General features: G+C 40.3%; 1 protein-coding gene across 3 annotated transcripts in view; it reads left to right on the forward strand.

Annotated features, from left to right (window-relative positions):
• Positions 1-24,652, forward strand: part of SAMD5 (sterile alpha motif domain containing 5) — a 146,329-nt gene that overhangs the window by 35,064 nt on the left and 86,613 nt on the right. Inside the window, exon 2 of one of the 3 annotated variants that reach the window (XM_055535904.1) lies at positions 14,684-14,741. The exons of the other annotated variants lie outside the window; for them this stretch is intronic. Within the exon in view, the coding sequence (XP_055391879.1) occupies positions 14,684-14,707 (24 nt within the window). The 3' untranslated portion in view covers positions 14,708-14,741. The remainder of the gene's footprint in view (positions 1-14,683; positions 14,742-24,652) is intronic. 3 annotated transcript variants of the gene reach the window in all.

The following is a 24,652-nucleotide window of genomic DNA, read 5'->3' on the forward strand; positions in this document are numbered from 1 at the left end:
GGGCCAGGCTGGAGACTCAGGGAAGAGCTGATGTTGTGGTCTTGAGTCCAAAGTCAGTCTGAAGACAGAATTTCTTCATTCTTGGGAGACTTCCGGTTTTTCTCCTAAGGCTTTGAACTAACTGGATGAGACCTACCCATGTTGTTCAGGCAAAACTGCTATAGTCTGTTGTAGGTTGATTTAAATGTTAACCACATTAAAAAAAAAAATATCTTCATAGCAACATCCAGACTGTCTTGGGGCACCATAGCCAAGCCACATTGATCCAGAAAATGAACCATCACAAACCCCAATGTGAACTCCCCACTTGGACACAACAAAGGGTGGGAGGGGGTCAGGTCACCTCCTGCCACAGTGTGACAGTCTGCCATACCTAGCATGCAGCAGAACGACACAGGTGGATTTGGGGGGTGGGGTTGATCCCTGCTTTGCCATTGGCTACTTTAGTTTGGGGTCCTGAGTGAGGTGAACGCTTTAGCCTTTTCAGCCTGTCTCCTTCCATATAAAATGACAGTATTTGTAGAGACGTGCTATGTCAGAAGTGAAAGGGCTGGGGTTTTCAATTTTTTTGTAGTACCCTTTATGAAGCAAAAATCTCATAAGGAATTCCCAAGCAGAGTTAACAGAAGCTTGTCTGAAAGAACAGTTAGGGCAAGGAGTAAGAGTCAGATAACATATGCAGGCTGGGTAACTCACTGGTTTGAGAATCACTGACTCATGTCATTCTAACCCTCTTTCCCATCCTGGCTTTGACAAAATCAAGATTTGAAGTCACATTTCTCCTGGCTGCACAATTGGCTAGAAAATTCTCTGTTGAAAGTTGTGTCATTTGCCCTGGTTTGCACTAATTTGCATAAACACAAGTGTACATTTTGACATCTAGAAACATTTTTTTATGATTTTTAAATGAGAATTTCCTCTGCTCACTCCTCTGGAGAAAGTTCTAGTGAGAGCAAGTCAGAAATTTAGAAAAAAAAATTTATTGCTGTATAGTGGATTTAAGATGTTGTGTTAGTTTCTACTGTCTAGCAAAGTGAATTGAATTAATTATACATCTGCATATAACCACTCTTTATTATTTTCCTGTATAGGTCATTACTGGATAGCAAAGTCAGAATTATAGAACTTACTTGAACTTATATAAAAGTGAGAAAATTTTAATTAAAAAAAAATTTACTATCAGAGTCTTTGCTTTGCCATATCTATAGGTTTGATTTGCTTGGAGCCAAACTGGATATTATGACAACATTTAGGTCTAAATAACTTGAGGAAGAACATCTAAACCTAAAATTATGGAACTCTTGAGTATTGGGAATTATGGGCAGTTTTTAAAAATACTTCAGCACGACGAGGGCATGATTTCTGTTGATGAATTTACAGTTGATAAGAAAAATTTGTGAAATATTACATGTGTAAATTAAGTAATAGCTTAAGGCAGCAAAGATGGGGAAAGCAGGGGGGCTGCTAGTTGAACTGAGTTTAGAATAAGGAGAATGAATCCTTCAGGGTGGGGTGATCTGGGAATTTCTGACATAAAGGATGAAATTTGAGTCAGGTTTAGATATGAATTGAGAGGAGGAATGGAAGCATTCCAGGAGAACGTGAAATATAAGCAAACACATATAAGCAGTGGGAAAGGAATGTTCAAGGGAGAGCAAAATCCCTTTTTTTTTTTTAAAGTATATTCAAAAATAAGATACTCAAAGGAGATTAAGGCCCTTCAGATGCCAGTGCATTGTGATTGGAAAATTATAATGCATGCAGTTTATAAAAAGGCTCCCTATGGTGGCACAACCTCATTAAAAGAAAATTGTTAGTTTTGCAGGGCTGTAACCTCTATAGTGGACATTAGGCAAATTAGTAGGAGTTAGTATATAGGAAATTTAATTTTAATAGGATGGTTACACTGCATGCTGAACCCTGTGATGTAAATAGTAAATACTATAGCTACACAGATATGTGCATTCATGTGAATGCCAGTATTTATGGAATATATTTAAGAGGCAGTTATTACATCATTAGCTATTAAACTTGCACACAAAGTTATGTTCATAATATCACCATCCCTTCCAGTGGCTTGGTGGCCCTGTTCATTGCTCATATGTGTGCCGACAAGAATGTTGTCATTATAAACTTTTTGTAAATGGAGTGACATCCTTTGGTCATTTTTAGTAAGGAGATTGATGCTGCTGTTGTTGGGATTGTTGCAGTCCCCCTCACATCCGATTGGTGAGGGTGGCTGTGGCAGTGATTTGTTGTTTGTTGTTCAGTCGCTGAGCCCTGTCTGACTCTTTGCGACCTCATGGACTGCAGCATGCCAGGCTCCCCTGTCCTCCACTATCTCCTGGAGTCTGCTCAAATTCATGTAAAGAGTCACTGATGCTGTCTAACCATCTCATCCTCTGCTGCCCCCTTCTCCTCTTGCCCTCAGTCTTTCCTAGCATCAGGGTCTTTTCCAATGAGTCAGCTCCTTGCATCAGGTAGCCAAAGTATTGGAACTTCAGCTTCAGCAACAGACCTTTCAATGAAGATTCAGGGTTGATTTCCTTTAGGATTGACTGGTTTGATCTCCTTGCTGTCTGTCTAAGGGATTCTCAGGAGTCTTCTCCAACACCACAATTCAAAAGCATCAGTTCTTTGACTCTCAGCCTTCTTATTGTCTAACTCTCACATCCGTGCATGACTACTGGAAAAACCATAGCTTTGACTATACGGACCTTTGTCATCAAAGTGATGTCTCTGCTTTTTAATATCCTGTCTAGGTTTGTTGTAGCTTTTCTTCCAAGGAGCAAGCATCTTTTAATTTCGTGACTGCAGCCACTCTCCACAGTGATTTTAGAGCCCAAGAAAATAGTATCTGTCACTGCTTCCACTTTTTCCTCTTCTATTTGCTGTGAAGTGATGGGATGCCATGATCTTAGTTTTTTGATGTGGTTTGGGGAGGGATGCACTGTTTAATACGCTTTTGTGGATGGTATATTCTATTTATCTGTTCTGTTTTTCTTTTTTCATATTATGATTTTCCTTAGAAATGTAAAATCCTGGTGATTAAGAAACCATCCACATAGTTTTGCTCCAAAATTGACTTCCCCTAATTTGGCAGTGTAAAATGCTCTTACTTATTGCTTGAGACAAAGCAAATGCTTTCAAAGTTAATTCTGAATAGCTGAAATTCTTTGGCAACAAAATAATTCTGAATACTAGCAGAAAATTTATGGATTTCAATTAGAGTTTGTAGGGTATCATAATTCCAGTTTTATATTCCATACAGTTCAGTGTTTTGGACTTTTAATGGAGGCAGTGCGGTAATAATAAAAGTGATTCAAAATGCACCCAGTAATTACAGAGATTTGCTGTTGCCTTCGCATTAAAAATGATGATGATTTACACTCAGTGAAATTGCAGTCTGTGGCTCTATTTAGGGTATTCTTGCTATTAAGCTGCTTATTAGTTATGGTCAGTGATTTAAAGCTTAAGAGCTGTATTAGAGGGCTGTGAAATTATTTATTCTTTAATAGATAATAGTAAATTTGAAACAGACGTTAGGTTAATTATAATCTTGTACATTAAGAATATGTATTAGCCCTTTGTCTTTTCTTAGGTCTTTTGAAATTCATTTCAAGTAAATGGCAGATGGGTGATTAGGTTAGAAATCCTGGTATATTCACTGCTTCTCCTGGTTTCTAAATGGTTAAACACCTTTTCTGAATGTTCAGGGAAATAATTTGACTTCTCATTGTGAGTCCTTCTCTCTGCTAAACAATTGCTTGTTTTTACTTTCAACTTGTCCTTGTTCCAGGTTGACATTGCTTAAATTAGGCTGAGAAGATCATAGGGTTAGCCCCATCTTCTGATGTGAGGGTCAGTGTGGGACAGAGATGTGGTTGAGGCCAATACACTTTTAAAACTGGTACTGCAGGAAGGAGTTTGTCATTATTCCTACTGTTGATAATTACATGTATGTTATAAATTTGCATGTGTATATGTGCTCCTCATTGTAGTTTTATGTAAGACAGAAATTATCCAGTGTAAATATCAGATGTGTCAGAATGTGAGTTTCTCATAACAGTAATTAAATTTGATATTCAAGTTCCTGTGTTAATGTCCTCGTGTAATGCTTAGATGTTGCACTGAATCAAGAAAAAGTCTAAGATAAAGAGATTCTGTCCAAACTTGTTAAATTAAATCAAATGAGCAAATACACATGTATTATTTAGGATAAATTAATATTATTAAGTTGTGCCATAATAAGAAAATGACCCCCCACTCAATTTCAAAACCTTAACAGATACTTATGTATGGCCCCAAGAAAATCTAGTATTTGTTGGTGGAGGCTCTCTTCCACACAGTGACTCAGAGATCCAGACTCCCTCTATCTAGTGGCCTGTCATCTCAGCACAAGGCCTCTTGAGGGACAAGAGCGCTTGAGATGGATCTTGCTATTTTTAAAGAGTGTGACCTGGAGATGACTTCTGTTATTTCTACTTAAAACCTGTTTGCCGGAACTCCATCATACCCCTAACATATTTGTAGGGGAGCCTGAAGCAGTAGTCTTCCTTTGTGCCAAGGAAAAGGCAGGGCCATCAGGGGAACACGCAGTGTTTCCTTTGCTGCAATATGCAGATGCTTCTGAACTCTGCATATAATCATGTGAATTTATCATTGGAAAAATGCCAGGAAGGCATGACATCATTTGAGCAGTTTTATCATCCCCCCATCCCCCTACTCCATGTGCCAAGAATCGATAAGAAAATCAGCTGGTTGTACCCAGTTTCCTGTCACTTGTGCTGTGGCACATTTTAGTTTTTCCTAGCTTTTCTCTTTCCTTCCTTTAGAGAAGTTGGTGGCCCAGCACAGCTGTGATACTGCACCTGGGCAGGGTAAATCATACAGTATGTCTGCCCTGAATCTGTCCCACATTGGCTCCCACTTTTTCATCACTGATCCTCCTCCCTTTTTGCTCCCAGAAAATTCCCCTCATTTCATTAGAATTAATGATACACATTCTGAAGATGGGAAGGAGTCATTATTTAGCCATTTAAGGTAAGGAGCAGTGGCTGCACTTTGCTGGAGCAGCCATGAAGAGATACCCCTCGTCCAAGGTAAGAGAAACCCAAGTGAGACGGTAGGTATTGCGAGAGGGGATCAGAGGGCAGACACACTGAAACCACAATCACAGATAACAGGCCAATCTGATCACACGGACCACAGCCTTGTCTAACTCAATGAAACCAAGCCATGCCATGTGAGGCCACACAAGATGGGCGGGTCGTCATGGAGAGGTCTGACAGAATGTGGTCCACTGGAGAAGGGAATGGCAAGCCACTTCAGTATTCTTGCCTTGAGAACCCCATGAACAGTATGAAAAGGCAAAATGATAGGGTACTGAAAGAGAAAGTCCCCAGATCGGTAGGTGCCCAATGATTCATTTGAAAAGATCCTGATGCTGGGAAATATTGAGGGCAGGAGGAGAAGGGGACGACAGAGGATGAGATGGTTGGATGGCATCACCGACTCAATGGACATGAGTTTGCATAAACTTTGGGAGTTGGTGATGGATAGGGAGGCTTGGCATGCTGCGGTTCATGGGATCACAGAGTCGAACACGACTGAGCGACTGAAACAGAACTGAACGATAGAACACTAGGTTGATAAATCTGGTTACATGTTGTATTAGTTTCTCTTGCTGCCTGACAAGTTTCCACCAACTTAATGGTTAAAAATAACCCTCATTGGTTATCTCACAATTAGTTCTGTAGGTCCACACTCTGGGCAAGTTGGCTGGATTCTCTGCTCAGGGTTTTAGAAAGCCAAAGCCAAGGTATCAGTCAACTTGGGCTCTTATCTGGAGGATTTTGGGGAGAATCTGCTCCTAAGATCGTAAGTTGTTGGGAGAATCCAATTTGTTCAGCTGTAGATTCGAGGTTCCCACATTTTTGCTGGCTGTAGGGTTGGACACGACTGTGTGACTTCACTTTCACTTTTCACTTTCATGTATTGGAGAAGGAAATGGCAACCCACTCCAGTGTTCTTGCCTGGAGAATCCCAGGGACGGGGGAGCCTGATGGGCTGCCGTCTATGGGGTCGCACAGAGTTGGACACGACTGAAGCGACTTAGCAGCAGTGCTGGGCAACCAGGGGCTGACTGTGTTCCTTCTCATGTAAGCCCTTCCATCTTCACACTGGAAGTGGTGAGCCAACTCCCTCTCTTGCTCCCAGTTTCTCTGTCTTCTAGCCAGAGGAACACTGTGTTTTAAAATGACCAGAATTAGATTAAGCCAACCCAAAGAATCTGCGTTTTGTCATACAGTGTAATTTAATCATGGGAGTGACATCATGTACTCATGGGTGTCAGCCTTACTCAAAGGGCAAGGGGTTTGGACAAAGGTGAAAGTCAGTGAGGACATTCTTCAAATTCTGTTTCCCTTAGGTGTTTCTGCCCAGGATAGGTTAGAAAGGAAGTTTTTGTTGTGCAGAACCTGTTTTGTTTTGTTTTTTTCTCCCCCAAACACAGCTTTGAAAGGGAAGAAATCTTTCTACAACAGGAATTAAATGCAGGTAGGGGAAGAGGAGGAAACTGAGGTTGGTGAGGTGGGAGGATGAATTTTCTTGCAAAGTATTCATGATGTATACAAAATACTTAAAAAGCAACTTAATTTGGATAATGGGGATATAAAATAGCTTATTTTTTTAAAATTAAGACTGCTGCTGCTACTGCTGCTAAGTCACTTCAGTCGTGTCCGACTCTGTGGGACCCCATAGACGGCAGCCCACGAGGCTCAACCGTCCATGAGATTCTCCAGGCAAGAACACTGGAAAAATTAAGACTATAATCATAAAAATGCATTTAATAAATAAAGCAAGGAAAGAATAAAATACTGGGCAATTAAAAGAGAGATTTAGTGGAGAATGGGACATGGGGGAGAGCACAGAGACTGAAACATTCAGAAATCTTACTAGAGTAACAGTAGCCCTTAAAGGATAATGTTGTTGTTTCTAACAGCCAGGTTGCACTTTATATACATAGTGTCATAATTTTCTTACATGTTGCCCGTTCAGAGAGATCACCACTTAGAGATTGGCATCCCACCTCTCCCCTTCAAACTGCTAGTACTGTCTTTAAAGACCTGCCCTAATTTGAAGTTATCTTGATTATTTGCACATCTCATTGTTTATTCTCTGTATCCCCTCCTCCTCCCTAAAGTGTACACTCCATGAAGGGAGGGGCATAGCTGCCTCGCTCTTCTAGGCATTGCGCCCAGTGCCTAGAACTGTGCTGTGCACAGGATGAGCACTGAGTAAATACAGATGGAATGAATAAACGACTGGAATGGTCTACCACCCTTTCATCATTGGCCCCTGAGGCAGATCAAATCAAATAAAGGCTTGGAGGTTACAGTTTTCCCTCCCAAATAGGGACTCCCTTTATTTCAATGAGGCTCTTTTAAACTCTTCCCTCTTCCCACTTGGTTGTTTCATCTAATAGAATTCTGATGATACTTAAGTTTGTATTAATACAAAGACCTCGATGTTTCTGGTCAGCAGGCTGATAAATCAAATGTTCTAACTGTAACATGCTTACTTGCAGTGGTATTTATTAATAAATTAAATTGAATTTTGTCTTGTCAGGGAATGCTTGCCTTGCTATTTAAATTCTTTCATTGTTACATTAAGTTGTTAAATTAAAAAAAAGAGATTTTCTGTAAAGTGTTTATACTCTTCAGGTAACTTGAATATAAAATGTTGATGAATGTTCCCTATCAACTTTACCCTAGAATGGGAATACAGAGAATTGAAGCCTCGGCCCAGGTCTGTCATTAATGTCCTTAGAAGTCAACATTATTTGGGATTTCTGAGAATCATTTCAACATCCATAAGATGAAGAAATTCACAGTATAGGACGTGTGATGGTTTCTTATCCTTCCCCATGAGGTATCCCTCATGCTTTTTTCTTCTTCATTGGAAAAAGATTTAGTTTCTTTGATTGAGACTTAATATTCCTAAATATTGATTGCCATGTGCTCAAAGAAAAGATGGTACCATGAAAGAATTTTCACAGGGTTCCTTAAAGTGAATTGCTCCTCTTACCCTTGGCTTTTCTTCTGTGAAAATGAAAGTACAAAGTAATAGACTGTGTTACTGTACTCTCAGTCACCTTGCTACATTATACCCCTTTCTGCTGAAGGATTATATATTCCAGCCCTTTGAATTAAATTTAGGCAGATGGCATGTTTTAGTCAATGAAAGGTGAGTAGAAGTGATATGGACCTCTTCCAGGCAGAAGCTTTATAAAACTGCAGAGTTCACAAATTTATTATTTCCCCTCAAACCACAATGATTGGCTATGTTTTTGATGGAGACTGATTTCTCAGCTTTGGTCCTAGAGTGAAGAAATTGTCCCAGGATCATAGCATACCCACCTTGGAATTGCATCATGAGTAAAAAGAAACCTTTGTAGTTGTAATTCATTGAAATCATGGGGTCATTTGTTACTGCAGCATAAGTGGACCATCCTGACTCATACACATGCCTGACGCTTGTGTACATCAGTTCAAATCATCTTGGCCTTATTTCTTATCCCACCCACTGCTGAGTGAACAGTTCTGCACAAGCTTCAACAGGTAGCTCTGAGATGTAGCCTGACGGCTCATTCGCTCAAGCCTGTGCTTCTTGTTTTATAGCCAGGATCTCCTTTGACTTTGTTATTAGCTCCTATGAGAGCCGACTGGGCATTCAACGTGTGTAAACAAGAAGTGCAGAAAAATGACCACCCACGAAGCAAACCTTGACAAGTGGGTAATAGAAGATGAGGGCTAAATATTTCTTCTTTCTTCTCTCGCATGCATGGTTTTGAAATGCATTTCCTGAGGTTCCTCTGACCATCTTACAGAATCGAACAGCACATCACAGAGTGGCCAGTCGCATCCTTGTTTATTTCACTCTCCCTGGCCACTATTTCTGCTCTCTGGGATCACATTCTCAAATAAATGACTGTACCTAAAGCTTTCGTCTCAGTTTCTGTTTTTGGAGGAACCAGTCAGACATTTTTTTAATTGAACCAATTAGAACATTATCTACCACTAGAGTGAATTCTTTAAGTAATTCGGTGGTGTAAACTTTAACTTGACACTGTAAAGGATTTTACTACATTTATAGAAGCTTGTGAAGCAAGCATAAGCACTTTGTTACTCAGCCTGGAAGTTATTGTTAGATTTGCTGATTCCAAAACACGACTTTCCCCTCCACCTCACAGAGATTAATTTCCTGTCCTTAGTTCTCAGTCCATTCTGATGCTGTAACACAGACTTTATTTGGGAGGAATCATGTTTTTTTGAGGTTCAGTGATTTATTGACTAACATACTGTTGGGGTTCCCTGGTGGCTCAGATGGCAAAGATTCTGCCTGCAATGCAGGAGACCCAAGTCCTGTCACTGGGACGGGAAGATCCCCTGGAGGAGAGCATGGCTACCCACTATAGTACTCTTGCCTGGAAAATTCCATGGACAGAGGAGCCTGGTGGGCTACAGTCCATGGGGTCGCAAAGAGTCATACACAACTGAGTGACTAACACTACTACTAGGCAAATGTTTATTTGTTTAAGTTTTATTTATTTATTTTAAAAGCCAACTAGATCTTCACCTTTCCTCAGTTGAATTTTCTTTTATAACAGGTGTCACAGAGTTCCTTGCATGAACAATAGAATGGACTGAATAAAGTAGGCCGATATTTAAATGTTAATACAGAATTCTGGTTTTGGTGAAACTGTTGTTTTTGGGAACTCCGAGTGGCCAGTCCACTGACAGAGACAAGTGGAATTTGTGTCTACATCATGGGAGATACTGCCTTGTTTAGGGACTGAATTGGCCAAGTTCCCATAGCGTCTTGGCTCTGTTTCCCCTTCACTTCCTTGTCAGCCTGTTCTCTTGAAGTCTTAAAATCACAGCATGGTAAGACCAGAGGGTATCTGAAACTCATCTCATCAAACTCTGTGTTCCACAGATCAGAGGACAAGCCTGTAAGTAAAGGTTAAGGAAAATGACCCACTTTGGCGGTGGAAGCGAGAGAAATGGAGGGGGTGCCATTTTGGTTGTTAAGAAGCTACCATTCTTTTCTGACATAATTAAATTCTTGATTGTGATGCTCTTAAATGAACCATGAAATTCTAAGTGCTTCTGATGCCAGTGTGATTTTTAACTAAGGCTTTTTTTCCCCTCAATCTGAATGTTAAGGTGGCAGATGCATAACTAATCTTAGCTGAATCTATATTAAGAAATCAGCAAGGTGTCTTTATTTAACTTGCATCATCTGTGAATATAATGTAGTGTCAAATAGTATGATTTTGCACATGATATCCTAAAATAAAAACAACTCTGCCTTCAAAGGGATGGTAGAATGCAGTTATGTGAGAGGTGATTTTACATTAGGTCCCAAAGGAAATGAGAAACACAGAAGAGAATAACTGAAGAACTGGTTACTAAATGTGATTTTAGCAGATGTTTATACATATTTTTTAATGGGCTTTTCTGGTGGCTCAGAGGGTAAAGTGTCTACCTGCAATGCAGGAGACCTGGGTTCAATCCCTGGATCAGGAGGATCCCCTGGAGAAGGAAATGGCACCCCAGACCAGTACTCTTGCCTGGAAAATCCCATGGACAGAGAAGCCTGGTAGACTACAGTCCATGAGATCGCAAAGAGTTGGACACGACTGAGCGACTTCACTTTATACATATTTTAAATACAGTTTTATCTGAGGGACAAAAAGTCAGCTCTTGGGATTGTGTTCCATGTCATACAAGGGAAACTCCTATCAACAATAGGGGGTTTCTGAAATCTCTTGTTATCCTAGTTTTGAATTGTCTGAAAGATGTGTAGTCCATTGAACTTCTCTGTTTTTGCTTGGGGATGTTTCCATGGATCTGTATTAGTTCCAGGAAATTTCAGTCCTTTCTATTATCTCTGGAACCAGACATGATTCTTGCAGAAACTACATGGAATTATCTGTTTCTCTGTTTTTTAACATCTTTGTTACAGTGGGTCAGATTCCTAAAGGAGTAAACAATGAAAAATTGTCAGGCTCAACTGTGGAAGATTGTGTGGAGATGAAAGCAAACTGTTCTGATTTAAGTCATAAAAAATGTTGGCCTTTAGCTTATTGAAATACTGCTGTATTCAGATGTACTGAAATACTTCTTGACTGGCATACTAACCCATGCATGACTGGAGCAACCACACGGTATTAAAGAAGTTGCGATTCTGGCATTTGACTTTCACTTGGTTAATTTTTTAATGTATTTGAATTTTTCAAGAACATGATCTTAGTTTCTGATGATTCCCTTTCTTCTGTGAAAGCATCTTCTAACATGAGAAACCCAGACTCTTGAGGAATTAATCCACGGGTCTTGGAACCTAGTTGGGTACCAACTATTCTATAAATTTATTTAAAGGAATTCTTGAATTCTTGGTCACTTTTTTATACAACAATGTACATTTTATTTTATTTTTCCTTATTTTTGACTGTATCATGGGGCTTGTGGGATCTTAGTTACCTGATCAGGGATTGACCCACATCTTCAGCAGCTAAAGCTCAGAGTCCTAAACATTGGACCACCAGGGAATTCCCTCTTGGTCACTTTTAAAGCAACAATTTTTCTCAAACAGTGGGAAGAAAGTAAGAAGAATGTAATATGAAGTTACTCTCTTTTGTGGTGTATAGTGGGGGTGGGGGGGTGCATGCACACATGCCCTATGGCAGAAGTAGGGGGGGTCTTATGTTTTAAAACAATTAAAAAGAGGTTTTTATGCTTGAATAAGCTGAGAACGACTGCTATGGGAGTTATGTTCTATAGGGCATGCTTCACAAAGCTAAATGAAATTTTTAAAAGTTAATGGCTAGACAGTGCTTAAAGCATACACATTATTCATGATTTATTCTAATAACATTTGTGGATGACTAACTTAATAATGTTGCCGCACATCCGTTATGTTTTTGTTCTGAAGATGTGTCTAAGTATCTATGCCTCCTAAGGGGTGGGTTTATATCACTCCCTGATTGAATGAAGAAATAGAATTCCATGCCTGTTATGGGGCATGTGTTAGAAAAAACATTCAGACACTTACATCGGCTTACACTGTGCCAGATACTGTTCTAAACCGTCTTGCAACTATTTTCTCTTTTAATTCTGATAATAGCTCTCTGAAATGTAGGTAGCACTGTGGTTCCCATTTCAGATGGGAAAGAAGCACAGAGCAGCTCTGTGTCCATGGCCACCCATCCAGGAAGTCATCAGCCTGGAGTTTCCTTCCAGAGTCTAAGCACGGATCTCTAACCCTGCACTGCTTCCCCCAGGATTTCACTTCTGTCCTGGCAGGAAGGGATGTGATGATTGCCGAGGAAAACCTGGAGGATAGGCTGGTTTGGTTTGAGGAAGTAGACCCATGCTTCCTCCATCTTCCCCCACCCTCCCCGCCTCAACATCTCTCTCACACACATACACACATACAGAGCCACCCTGGACTTACTCTGGACACGTGACATTAGGCTACCTTGAACTGTAACTGTTTGAAGCCCTCTGATTTGTGTTTTGCACCCAAACCTTCTCAGAGTACCACTTCATAACAGCAAGTGTATGTGTGCAAAAGACCTTCAGTGTATGATGGAACTCAGTCCTATTTACATGTTTTGCTGCTTCAGGTAACCCATTTACATGTCCTCAGAGTTCATTTGGACAAGGCTAGCATTTTGAGGATTATTCAGAAGACTTCATAAGTACTGTTGGTTTTGTTTTTTTTTTTTTAAACAGTTAGCTGATGGTTCTTAAGACCCTCTTGAGACATTTGAAAGTGTCCCTCTTTCCCCTGCAAAAATCAGAGAAGTGGAGTGATGGAAAATAGCAGAGATCCCCTGAGTAGTGCTTCACTCTGGCTGCAACTGAACATGCAAATGTGCTTTCCAAAGAATTGCTAAAGAGGATTATGACAGTTGTCTTGCTTCCCTGCCCATTCCAATTTGGCAGGTGAAGTTAAAGCCCAGTGGAGGCCACGCTTCAGTGTTCGGGGAGCTGGGACTGGACGCTAAGAGACAAAGGGTTATTTTTGATCAGAATTGCCTAAGTCACTTCAAAAGCTCTTGCTTTTGTAAAGGCTGGCAAGCACAGTCCCTTTGAGAAGTGTTTCCCCTGCCCACCCCTTCCACCCAAGCCAGCCTAGCTATCTTTGCAAACCCCCTCCCCAGAGGAGGAAATTCAACTCACCTTCAAGGCAGAAAGACTATATACAGACTTCCTAGTTTCATGAGGTTGAGGCAGGTAGGGAGCCAGGAAGGTAAAGGCAGAATGATTGTAAGGAAGGAGTTATTGCAAAGGGGAGAATTATATTCCAGACTGATGCATTGGTCTGAGAGCCACTGGTGACTTTGTGTGTGTGTGTATGTGGCCTGTATCTTGACTCGGGTGTCTAGAAGTGGTTTAGACTATTGTTCTCAATGTGTGGTCCACAGATTCCCTAGGGGTCCCCAAGACTCAGTTTGCAAGATAATAATTATTTCATAACAATACTCTTTGACATTATTTGTCTTTTTCACCTTGTGGACAATTACATTAGTAGCACAAAAGCCTCTAGGTGTGAAAATGCTATCACATTAATGCCAATCAAGGCAGTGACCCTAAACTAGGGTAGTGCTTATGGCATTCTTGTACACATGCCAAAAAAAATGACCATTTTCCTTAAAATGTCCTTGATGAAGCAGTAGAAATTAGTAAGCTTATTAACTCTCAACTTTTGAGTACATGTATTTTGATAACCACTCACAAAGATTTCTGTTGCAAATGGAAGTGAACGTGAACCTTGTCTCTTACCAACCCCTTCTATTGTTGTCTAAGTTACTAGCTCAACTAGCTGCTTTTGTCATGGAATATCATTTTCACTTAGAAGAACACTATGGAACAAACTATGGTTACCTATTGGATATTTGGCAGCTAAATTTCTTGAAAGTGAATAAAGTGAACCTTTCCCTGGTGGCTCAGATAGTAAAGAGTCTGCCTGCGATGTGGGAGACCCAGGTTTGATTCCTGGGTTAGGAAGATCCCCTGGAGAAGGAAATGGCAACCTACCCCAGTATTCTTGCCTGGAAAATCCTGGGAGCCTGGTGGAGTACAGTCCTTGGGGTCACAAAGAATCATTCGCTACTGAGCGACTAGTTATATTTTAAGAAAAACAATGGACAATATATGTTAATGACAAAATTTGAATATTTAAGTAAAACTTACATTAGAAACCTGTGTATGCCACAGTAAAACTGACAGTTTCCCAAGACTTGAAGCCTTTTTTGATGGGGTGGGTGGTGATAGTAGCATATGTTTCTTTTTTGACATTGAATGATGATTAAGTGTTAACATTTAGAAGATTTGCATAACTCAGGAACCCAGTACTTTCCAAATGATTAATGCATGATATTACCAAGTCACATATGAGAAAGGATCTGTTAATAGTAGAAGACAGACATATTTTCATGTAGTTAATGGAGTACAAAAAGTTTATTGATATGGTTTCAGATTTCACATTCTAACTGACTTAAGAAACTATATGTTATTAAACTATATGTTTAATTTTGGCATGGTATCAAAAGAATGTCTACAATTGTCTACCTAGAAAATCTATTAAAATATTTTCCTCTTTCTAATGACAGATTTCCTTCATATATTTCAACTAAAACAACATATTATCACAGTTCAAGTGTGGAAGATGTAAGTACTCAGTAGCCTATTAAACTAGCCATTAAAGAGATATGCAAAAATGCAAAACAATGCCATGTTTATTATTAATTTGGGGGTAAATATATTTATCTTTCATAAAAATGTTATTTATGTTAACATGATGAATGTACTATTTTAATTTTTAAATGAATTAGATATTTTAAATATTTCACATTTGCAGTTTCAAATATGGTAAATATCAAGTTATTTTATTTATATATGTGTGTGTATATATATATACACACATATATATATATATATGAATTACAATTCATTAACAAAAGCTCTTTGAAATCCTCAGTGGTTTTTAAAACTACAAATTGTTCCTGGAACCAGATGTTTGAGAACTGCTAATATAGAAATCGCCATGTTGACTAGCTGGAGGTTTCTGAACTGTTAAAGGAGTCAAAAAAGTTCTCCAGATTGGGAATAGTAACTCTTTCATTACATATCTTTAAGTGTACAATGGAAATTATTTAAATATTTTCCTCTGTGAAATGAAAACCTCTTAGAGCTCAAATATGCTTACATTGCACGTTAAACTCTCATTCTTCAATTCTTCAATAACTGATAGCAGAATAGAAAAATACTGGCATTTACATTCATTTTTAACTTATTGGAAATAAAAATGTCCACCTATGTAGTATGTGATTTGTAGAGAAATACTTACAAGTAGTCACTGAAACCTTTTTTCTTATCTTGCAATTTAAAGCAAATTATAAATATTCAGGTATAGAAACTAGTGGACATCAAGCAAAATAAAAACATTCACCCCAACTGCTGACTATTTTATATTTTTGATCTTGTAGGAAATAGTTAAATCTCAGTCTGCATCTTAATATACATGGAGGCCATGCAGAAACACAGTATTTAGTTTTTAATGTATTTTTGATAAATCATATTTTTCCTACATGATTAAATAGTTGGCATCATTTATTTAATAGGATGAAGTTAAAATTTTCTTATATATTATGAATGACATTAAATATAATATCTAAGTAAGTATTATGCACATTTCTTACCCTGAATAAAAATGAAATACTTTTTGCTTAAAATCACATTTGCATGTACTGCTGAAAATGAAGTGATTAAAAATACTCCTAAGCTCATTTGAGAAATTATATATTTCTATGAAAGGGTTCCATATTAGTTTCTGAGGGCTGTACCACAAACTGAGTGGCTTAAAGCAACATACATTCACTCTCTAGCAGTTTGGGATTCCAGAAGTATGAAAACACAGTTTTGATGAGGCCATGCTCCCTTCCAAAGCCTTGAAGGGAGAATTCTTCCTTGCCTCTCTCCCAGCGTCAGGTGGCTCCTGGCATTACTGGGCTTGTATTAATAGCTGCATCACTGCATTCTGTGTGTCCGTCTTCATATGGCCTTCTTCTTTGTGTGTCTCCTCTCCTCTTGAAAGGACACCAGTAATGGCATCTGCAGAGCTTACATCATCTGCAAAGGCTGTATTTCTAAGTTCACATTCTGGAATTTCAGGTGGCTGTGAGTTTGGGGGGATGTTATTCAACTATTGTACATTCCCAATCAAAAATGGTGGGGGGAATTCCCTGGCGGCCCAGTAGTTAAGACTCCTTACTTCCTTTACAGGGAGCATGGGTTCAATCCCTGATTGGCTGAGTCCTGCATGCTGTGCAACCAAAATAAATAAGTAAATACATAAATAAAATAAAACAAAAATGATGGGGAGTGCAGACATACTTTTACAAGGGTGAGCTTCACTGTTGGATAGAACGGTTTTGCCACTAATTTGACACTCTGAGGATATCTACACTTGAAAGCCTCAGATTCTTTGTAAAACTGAGTTCAGGACAGCCATCATGTGGGCTTATGGTAAGAAGTAAAGGAGATTATGTTTAAATATGCTGTGTCCTCAGCACAGTGCCTGGCACAGAAGAAGTTTATTCAGTTAATATTAGTAGCTGTTGACTGTTACTGAGGTAGACTGGTTATAATCATAGTATGTACTATAAAGATAAAGAACTAAAGGAACTAAAGAGCCTCTTGATGAGGATGAAAGAGGAGAGTGAAAAAGCTAGCTTAAAACTCACCATTTAAAAACCCAAGATCATGACATCCAGTCCCATCACTTCATGGCAATTAGATGGGGAAAAAGTAGAAACAGTGACAGATTTTATTTTCTTGGGCTCCAAAATCACTGTGGACGGAGACTGCAGCCACAATATTAAAAGGCATTTGCTCCTTGTAAGGACAAACCTAGATAGGGTATTAAAAAGCAAAGACATCTCTTTGCCAACAAAGCTATGGTTTTTCCAGTAGTCATGTATGGATGTGAGAGTTGGACTATAAAGAAAGCTGAGTGCCAAATAATTGATGCTTTTGAACTGTGGTGTTGCAGAAGACTCTTGAGAGTCCCTTGGACTGCAGGGACATCCAGCCAGTCCATCCTGAAGGAAATCAGTCTTGAGTATTCATTGGAAGGACTGATGCTGAGGCTGAAACTCCAATACTTTGGCCACCTGATGTGAAGAACTGACTCATTGGAAAAGACCCTGATGCTGGGAAAAACTGAGGGCAGGAGGAGTAGGGGACAACAGAGGATGAGATGGTTGGATGGCATCACCGACTCAATGGACATAAGAACCCACGTCTCCTGCATCTCCTGCATTGCAGGTCTTTTTTACCACTGAGCCACCTGGGAAGCCCTAGTATTCAGCATCCTGTAGCATTTATCATTGTTTCTGTTCTGGACTTCTATTGAGCATTTCTAGGCCTGTGTCTTGATCACTATTTTGGGTAGCTTTTGGAGACTTTGAAGCATAGTACAGAAAGTCTCTAAAAGCCCTTTCTTTGTAATTCCATGCCAGTCCTGCCCAGCCCAGCCTAATCTTTCTTCTTGGAACTGTCAAACTGATTTCATGTCACTACTCTCTTGGTGACTGTTCCAGATCCCCCCATGCCACCTTCGGGTGCCTTAAAACTACCCCTGCCCCCTCACCTCCCCTTCTGCAGACAGCCTTGGCTACGTCATTACCTAGAACATCGAGCCTGCTGCACAAGAGCTCCCTCCCTCTCCCCTCCTTCATCTCAAAGTGTGTTGGCATCTTTGCCCATCTGTTCTTTGTTCCCTGTTTCTGGTGAAGAATTACCGTCTCCCCTCTAAGACTAATCCATCCTCTGGGTATCTACTCATGGCCCTAGTCATAATTATGGCCCATAATTATCCCTTTGTTTTCTTGCATTTGGTCTCTTTCCATGGAACCCTTCCACTCCTTCTGTAAACGTGCCCAGATCCTTCCTTGTTCTTAAAAGCACTGTCCCCTACAGCTACTATTTTGCCTCCTTAACTGTGCTATTATACTTCTTGAAAGTGTGGTGACCTAGCCCCAGCTTCATGGTGTGACCGGCTGTTAATTATTATAAAATTGCTGAAAGAACAATTCAGAATTCCTAACAGTTCAACTCCTGATAATTTCTTCCTGGTAGAGATAAGTCAGGACCAACTCTGGGCAGTGAGGGAGGTCCTAGGCCTCTTGTCTCCAGTTTTCTGCAGCTTGCAGACCACAGCCCTGTGGGCTGCTCTCCATGTGGGGGAATTTTAGCATATTTGGAATATGCGATGACTGCAACAAAGTGCTTTTAAGAAATCGGGAATTTACATAGCTATTCAGTTGGAAAAATTATAAAGCCAGTTAATGCCTGGAGGAGAGAATAAACAAAGACACTTTTGTCTTTTAACCTCTGAGTTTTTTCCTGAGGGTTTGCTGAATAAGAAGGGGTAGAAAAATTTCCATCCTCTCCAGTATATTTCAATTTGCTGAAAACCTGCAAATTTAATCCTGAGTGAAGCCTAGAACTCTGTGAGTCCAGAGAAAGTGGTAAGTAGCAGTGCAGTTTGTTATAACCTATTTAGTTTTGTCCAGGAACTAGCTAGTAAATCAGTACTTAGCAAGGACACACCATACATGAAGACAGTTCAGTTCAGTTCAGTCGCTTAGTAGTGTCTGACTCTTTGCGACCCCATGAATCGCAGCACACCAGGCCTCCCTATCCATCACCAACTCCCGGAGTTCACTCAGACTCACGTCCATCGAGTTGGTGATGCCATCCAGCCATCTCATCCTCTGTCGCGGCTTCTCCTGCCCTCAATCCCTCCCAGCATCAGAGTCTTTTCCAATGAGTCGACTCTTCGCATGAGGTGGCCAGAGTACTGGACTTTCAGCTTTAGCATCATTCCTTCCAAAGAAATCCCAGGGCTGATCTCCTTTAGAATGGACTGGTTGGATCTCCTTGCAGTCCAAGGGACACTCAAGAGTCTTGTCCAGCACCACAGTTCAAAGGCATCAATTCTTCGGCGCTCAGCTTTCTTCACAGTCCAACTGTTGCATCCATATATGACCACAGGAAAAACCATAGCCTTGACTAGACGGACCTTTGTTGGCAAAGTAATGTCCCTGCTTTTCAATATGCTATCTAGGTTGATCATAATTTTCCTTCCAAGGAGTAAGTGTCTTTTAATTTCATGGCTGCAGTGACCATCTGCAGTGATTTTGGAGCCCAAAAAAATAAAGTCTGACACTGTTTCCACTGTTTCCCTATCTATTTCCCATGAAGTGATGGGACCAGATACCATGATCTTCGTTTTCTGAATGTTGAGCTTTAAGCCAACTTTTTCACTCTCCTCTTTCACTTTCATCAAGAGGCTTTTTAGTTCCTCTCACTTTCTGCCATAAGGGTGGTGTCATCTGCATATCTGAGGTTATTGATATTTCTCCCGGCAATCTTGATTCCAGCTTGTGCTTCTTCCAGCCCAGCGTTTCTCATGATGTATTCTGCATAGAAGTTAAATAAGCAGGGTGACAGTATACAGCCTTGACGTACTCCTTTTCCTATTTGGAACCAGTCTGTTCCATGTCCAGTTCTAACTGTTGCCTCCTGACCTGCATATAGGTTTCTCAAGAGGCAGGTCAGGTGGTCTGGTATTCCCATCTCTTGAAGAATTTTCCACAGTTTATTGTGATCCACACAGTCAAAGGCTTTGGCATAGTCAATAAAGCAAAAATAGATGTTTTTCTATGAAGACAGGATAGTGATAAAGAACAGTTTATATTCCATTTGGGTATTTGTGTTTACAGTCAAAAAAAAGAAAGTATACACAGATCATTCTGGAGCAGGCAAACGTTTTTCTAGTCTATAGAATCCCTAAGAAATCTACCCTGTGGAACTCCTGTAGCAGGAAAAAGGATATCCATGCCAGCTCATTGTGTAACATGACATCATGTACTCCAGATTGTTGTTCTGGGAGGCAGCCTCAACCTTCCCAGGAGCTCAGAGGCACCCCTCAGAGGCCTTTGGAGGAACTGAAAGGTGACCATGAAGATACTGATGGGATTAGTGAACATATTGATATTTTTTTCTCTGCCATGTAGGCAAAGGTATCTATACTCCTGTCTGACTTGCTAGACTTAAATTTCTTGATAGCAACTTGGTTTACTGAGAAATTGGATGTAAAAATTGTACTGTGGACAGTTGAATCAGCCAGCAGCAGTAGTATGTGATGTGCTCTATAATATTCCCAGGGTGGATATTGCTGTTGTTGTTCAGAGGCCAAGTCCTGTCTGACTCTTTGCGACCCCATGTTCTGCAGCAAGGCAGGCCTCCTTGTCCCTCACCATCTCCCAGAGTTTGCCCAAGTTCATGTCCATTGAATTGGTGATGCCATCCAACCATCTCATCCTCTGTTGCCCTCTTCTCCGTCTACCTTCAGTCTTTCCCTGCATCAAGGTCTTTTCCAATGGGTTGGCTCTTAGCATCAAGTGGCCAAGGATTGGAGCTTCATCTTCAACATCAGTCCTTCCAATGAATATTCAGGGGTGATTTCCTTTAGGATTGACTGGTTTGATCTCTTGGTGGACAAGTGACTCTCAAGAGTCTTCTCCAGCAGCACAGTTCAAAAACATTAATTTTTTGGCACTCTGCGTTCTTTATGGTCCAACTCTCACATCCATACATGACTACTGGAAAGACCATAGCCTTGACTATATGGACTTCTGCAAAGTGATGTCTCTGCTTTTTAGTATACTCTCTAGGTTTGTCATAGCTCTCCTTCCTAGAAGCTGTCGTCTTCTAATTTCACAGCTGCAGTGGATAGAAAGAAGTGTAAAATGTGGTTATGCCTTTGGAGAAATTTGAAGCTAAAATGAGGCTGGATTTATACACACCTGCCACCTCCCCAGTCTGTTAGAGTATTACCAATCTTCCTTGGGTCCATCATGATAGGTAGTGTGACATGGCTAAATGTTGAGAAAGTCATGTGGTAAAAAAAATCATGTGTATCACCAGATTAGTGCATGTGTGCCATCCAGGCAAAATTTTTACTGTTATTTTTAATTTATTTTTCCTAAGAGACAGTTGCTGCTGCTACTGCTGCTAAGTTGTTTCAGTCGTGTCCGACTCTATGCAACCCCATAGATGGCAGCCCACCAGGCTCCCCCGTCCCTGGGATTCTCCAGGCAAGAACACTGGAGTGGGTTGCCATTTCCTTCTCCAATGCATGAAAGTGAAAAGTGAAAGTGAAGTCGCTCAGCTGTGTCTGAGTCTTAGCGACCCCATGGACTGCAGCCCACTAGGCTCCTCTGTCCATGAGATTTTCCTGGCAAGAGTACTGGAGTGGGGTGCCATTGCCTTTGAGAGACAGTTGACCCACCCCCAATTGTAAGGAAATTGCATGGACTATTATTGTACAGGTACCAGTTTTTTTTTGTTGTTTTTTTTTTTAATCTCTGCTACCAAATGTGGAGAATTTATTGGTTCTACATCTGCAGTGGGGCTACCTCCTTTTAAATACTATCACAATAGCAAAATAACTTCTAAATGGCTTATCCTGCATCTGACACTGATTGTCTTTTAATTAGGGGGAAATTAGAAGCTAAAAAGAGTAGCAGACCTGAAGTCAGTTAAAAATCAGAATAATCAGCTAAGAAAAAAACACACATTATCTCATAAAACTTAATATTTAGCCACAGGATAATAGTTTTTTATTCTCTCAATAACTTTTTCTGTGCCTCTGTGAACCCCCTTCGTTTCTCTGATTGGAACTGTAATAGATTAGAATTACCAGATATGTGGGAAATGAAAGACTTCCTCTCTTCTTCTCTCACCCTCCTTAATAGCCTAGAACAAATAAAACTGAGAAACCCACAGTTCAGCCCAGGAATTAGGTTTGTATGGCCCTGAGGTAAGAACTCTGAGTGTCTCAAAGCAGGTCGGGGAAGAATTAGGCCAGCTAGGGTTATAAACGTTTTAGTAAGATCTTCTCAGAAATAGATAATAATTTGACACATTATAGACTACTGGCATTCAATTTTTATAAACTCTGTCTTTAAAAACAGTAAAGCTTCAAGAACGTTAGTAGAACCAAAAATATAATTTACCATTTATTGGTCTTGTGATCTCCCTTATAGCTCAGTTAGTAAAGCGTCCGCCTGCAATGCAGGAGACAAGGTTCGATTCCTGGGTCGGGAAGATCCCCTGGAGAAGGCAAAGGCTAGCCACTCCAGTATTCTGGCCTGGAGAATTCCATGGACTGTATAGTCCATGGGGTCGCAAAGAGTTGGACATGACTGAGCAACTTTCACTCACTCACTCTCTCATTTATTGGTCCAGAGATGGATTTTTGCGAGTTTTGAGAAAGGACCAGATTTGAGGCAATGTTTTTCATGATTTTTTTTTTAAGTCAACCTAGTCCTATATCCAAAGAAGGCTGTAAATGCTTATAAGGTGTGTGTATGTGTGTGTTCTCAGTCATGTATGACTCTTTGTGATCCCATGGACTATAACCTGGCAGGCTCCTCTGTCCATGGGATTTCCCAGGCGAGAATATTAGAGAGGGTTGCCATTTCCCCTTCCAGGGGATCTTCCTGACCTAGGGATGAATACGCGGCTCTTGTGTGTCCTGCATTGGCAGGCGGATTCTTTCCCACTAGTGTCACCTGGAAAGCCCAAACTTACATGAAACAGATTTTTATTTTCCTTGGAGGAATGAAGAAAGGGCTTTTTTTTTTCTCTGTAGGAATATGCTGGACAATTTAGGGGGAAAATGAAATGGAAAAATGTGAGCTGATAGGAGCAGCTCTGTGAAGTGAGACTGGACTGACATCGCTTGTTTGCCCATAAGACATCTTTTTAGCAGTTATCTCCTTAATGCTGATCAGAGTTGTAAACATGTGTTCATTTCTCTTCTGCTTGAAGAGTGGGATCTATAAGGAGCAGGATCTAGGATGTCATAGTGCATGCCAGGTGCCAGAGCGCCAAGGAGCCTTCCGAGCAGGGAAATTACTAATGTCTCCTGTGATCATGAAGCAACATGTGCTCCACTAATTACTGTTCTCTGAGACTGCTCTCACATCTTGAAACTCTCCATGACCCAACTGCGGAAATCCTGTTTGTTTGCCTCCCACCCTTTCCCCCAAAGAATGAAAACTAGCAAATGGCAAGGCTGGGCTTGTTTAATCAATGCAATTTGTTTTTGCTGAACCTAAGATGCAAGAGGTTTCAGTTGGAGCTGTTAGCTTGATGCTATATTTGTGAATGACTTCGTGGCCCACATCTTTAGCTGAGTTTAATGTGGAGGGTGCCTGCGTTTACTAGATGACAGCCTGTCCAAGGCATTTTCTTTATTTCCATAGGTTCCTGGAAGACGATGATCTTGAACACAATGACCTTTAATGGTTGGCAGGGGTATCTTGCTGACTCCAGGCAGAGCTGTATCAGGCACGGTGCAACACCTGAGAATCTTTTGTTTTAACAAGAGTCTTCTCAGGATGGTGTCTCCTTCCTTGGTGACTTTGTCAAAATTCAGCTGTAGTCTTCCTGAGGTCTTTTGTTGTTCAGTTGTTCAGTCTCTCAGTAGTGTCCGACTCTTTCCGATCCCACGGACTGCAGCACTCCAGCCTTCCCTGTCCTTCACTATCTCCCAGAGCTTGCTCAAATTCATGTCCATTGAGTTGGTGATGCCATCCAACCATCTCATCCTCTGTCATCCGCTTCTCCTCCTGCCTTCAATCTTTCCTATCAGAGTCTTTTCTAATGAGTCGGTTCTTAGTTGCCCTAATGCTGTAACCAGAGGCTCTTTCTGGTTTTTCAGGTAGAAATAGCAAGTTAACTCACACTCTAAAGCAAATACATTTTTGTTGCAGCACTTTTTCATTTATTCATTTATTAGAGCATTAAAAATAAAACAGTTTTGCCTTCATGTTAAGCTAAATTTCCCTCACTCCTCCCCTCAAAAGAAAAAACACCAAAAAACTTAGCTTGTCAAGTTAGATCGAACATTACTTTTACATAGTTTATAATAGGAGCTTGATTTTCATAGAGGAATGGATTGGCTTGGAGATGGGCTTATCTGAGTGACTATTTGAATATATTAGTGAGTTCTAAGATATTATTACTTGGTATTACAGGGACAAAAAGATCTCAAAACAGCCTGATTCTCTGGGGAAAGAAACTTTCTGAGCATGGCTAGTAATACTTTCTGTCCATTTAGATGCAATTGTTGGATGATTTTGCCCAAAGTAATTAATAGTGACACATTAGTTAACATATTGCTATCAGCAGGTGGCTGTTTGAGCAGGGGTGAACATAGCCTGTGCTAAAACCAATTATTGTACCCTAGAGAAATGTGCAGAATCATTTTTTAAAGTCTTTCAATAATGCCTGCAATACAATTTTTCTGCAAGAGATAAAACTGGGGGTAACACTGGAGAGTTGTAGACTAGAAAAACAAAAATGAAAGAGAGCAAAAGTGATTCAGCCTTTTCCAAAAGCATTTTCAGTTAAGCAACAATAAAAACAAACACACCAAAAAACAAGTAAATGGTTGAATCCAAGCAGCACAGTCTGCCTATCGTATCAAAAATCATGGGAGA

Source organism: Bubalus kerabau, chromosome 9, assembly GCF_029407905.1.
Source record: "Bubalus kerabau isolate K-KA32 ecotype Philippines breed swamp buffalo chromosome 9, PCC_UOA_SB_1v2, whole genome shotgun sequence".
Classification (NCBI taxonomy): domain Eukaryota; kingdom Metazoa; phylum Chordata; class Mammalia; order Artiodactyla; family Bovidae; genus Bubalus; species Bubalus kerabau.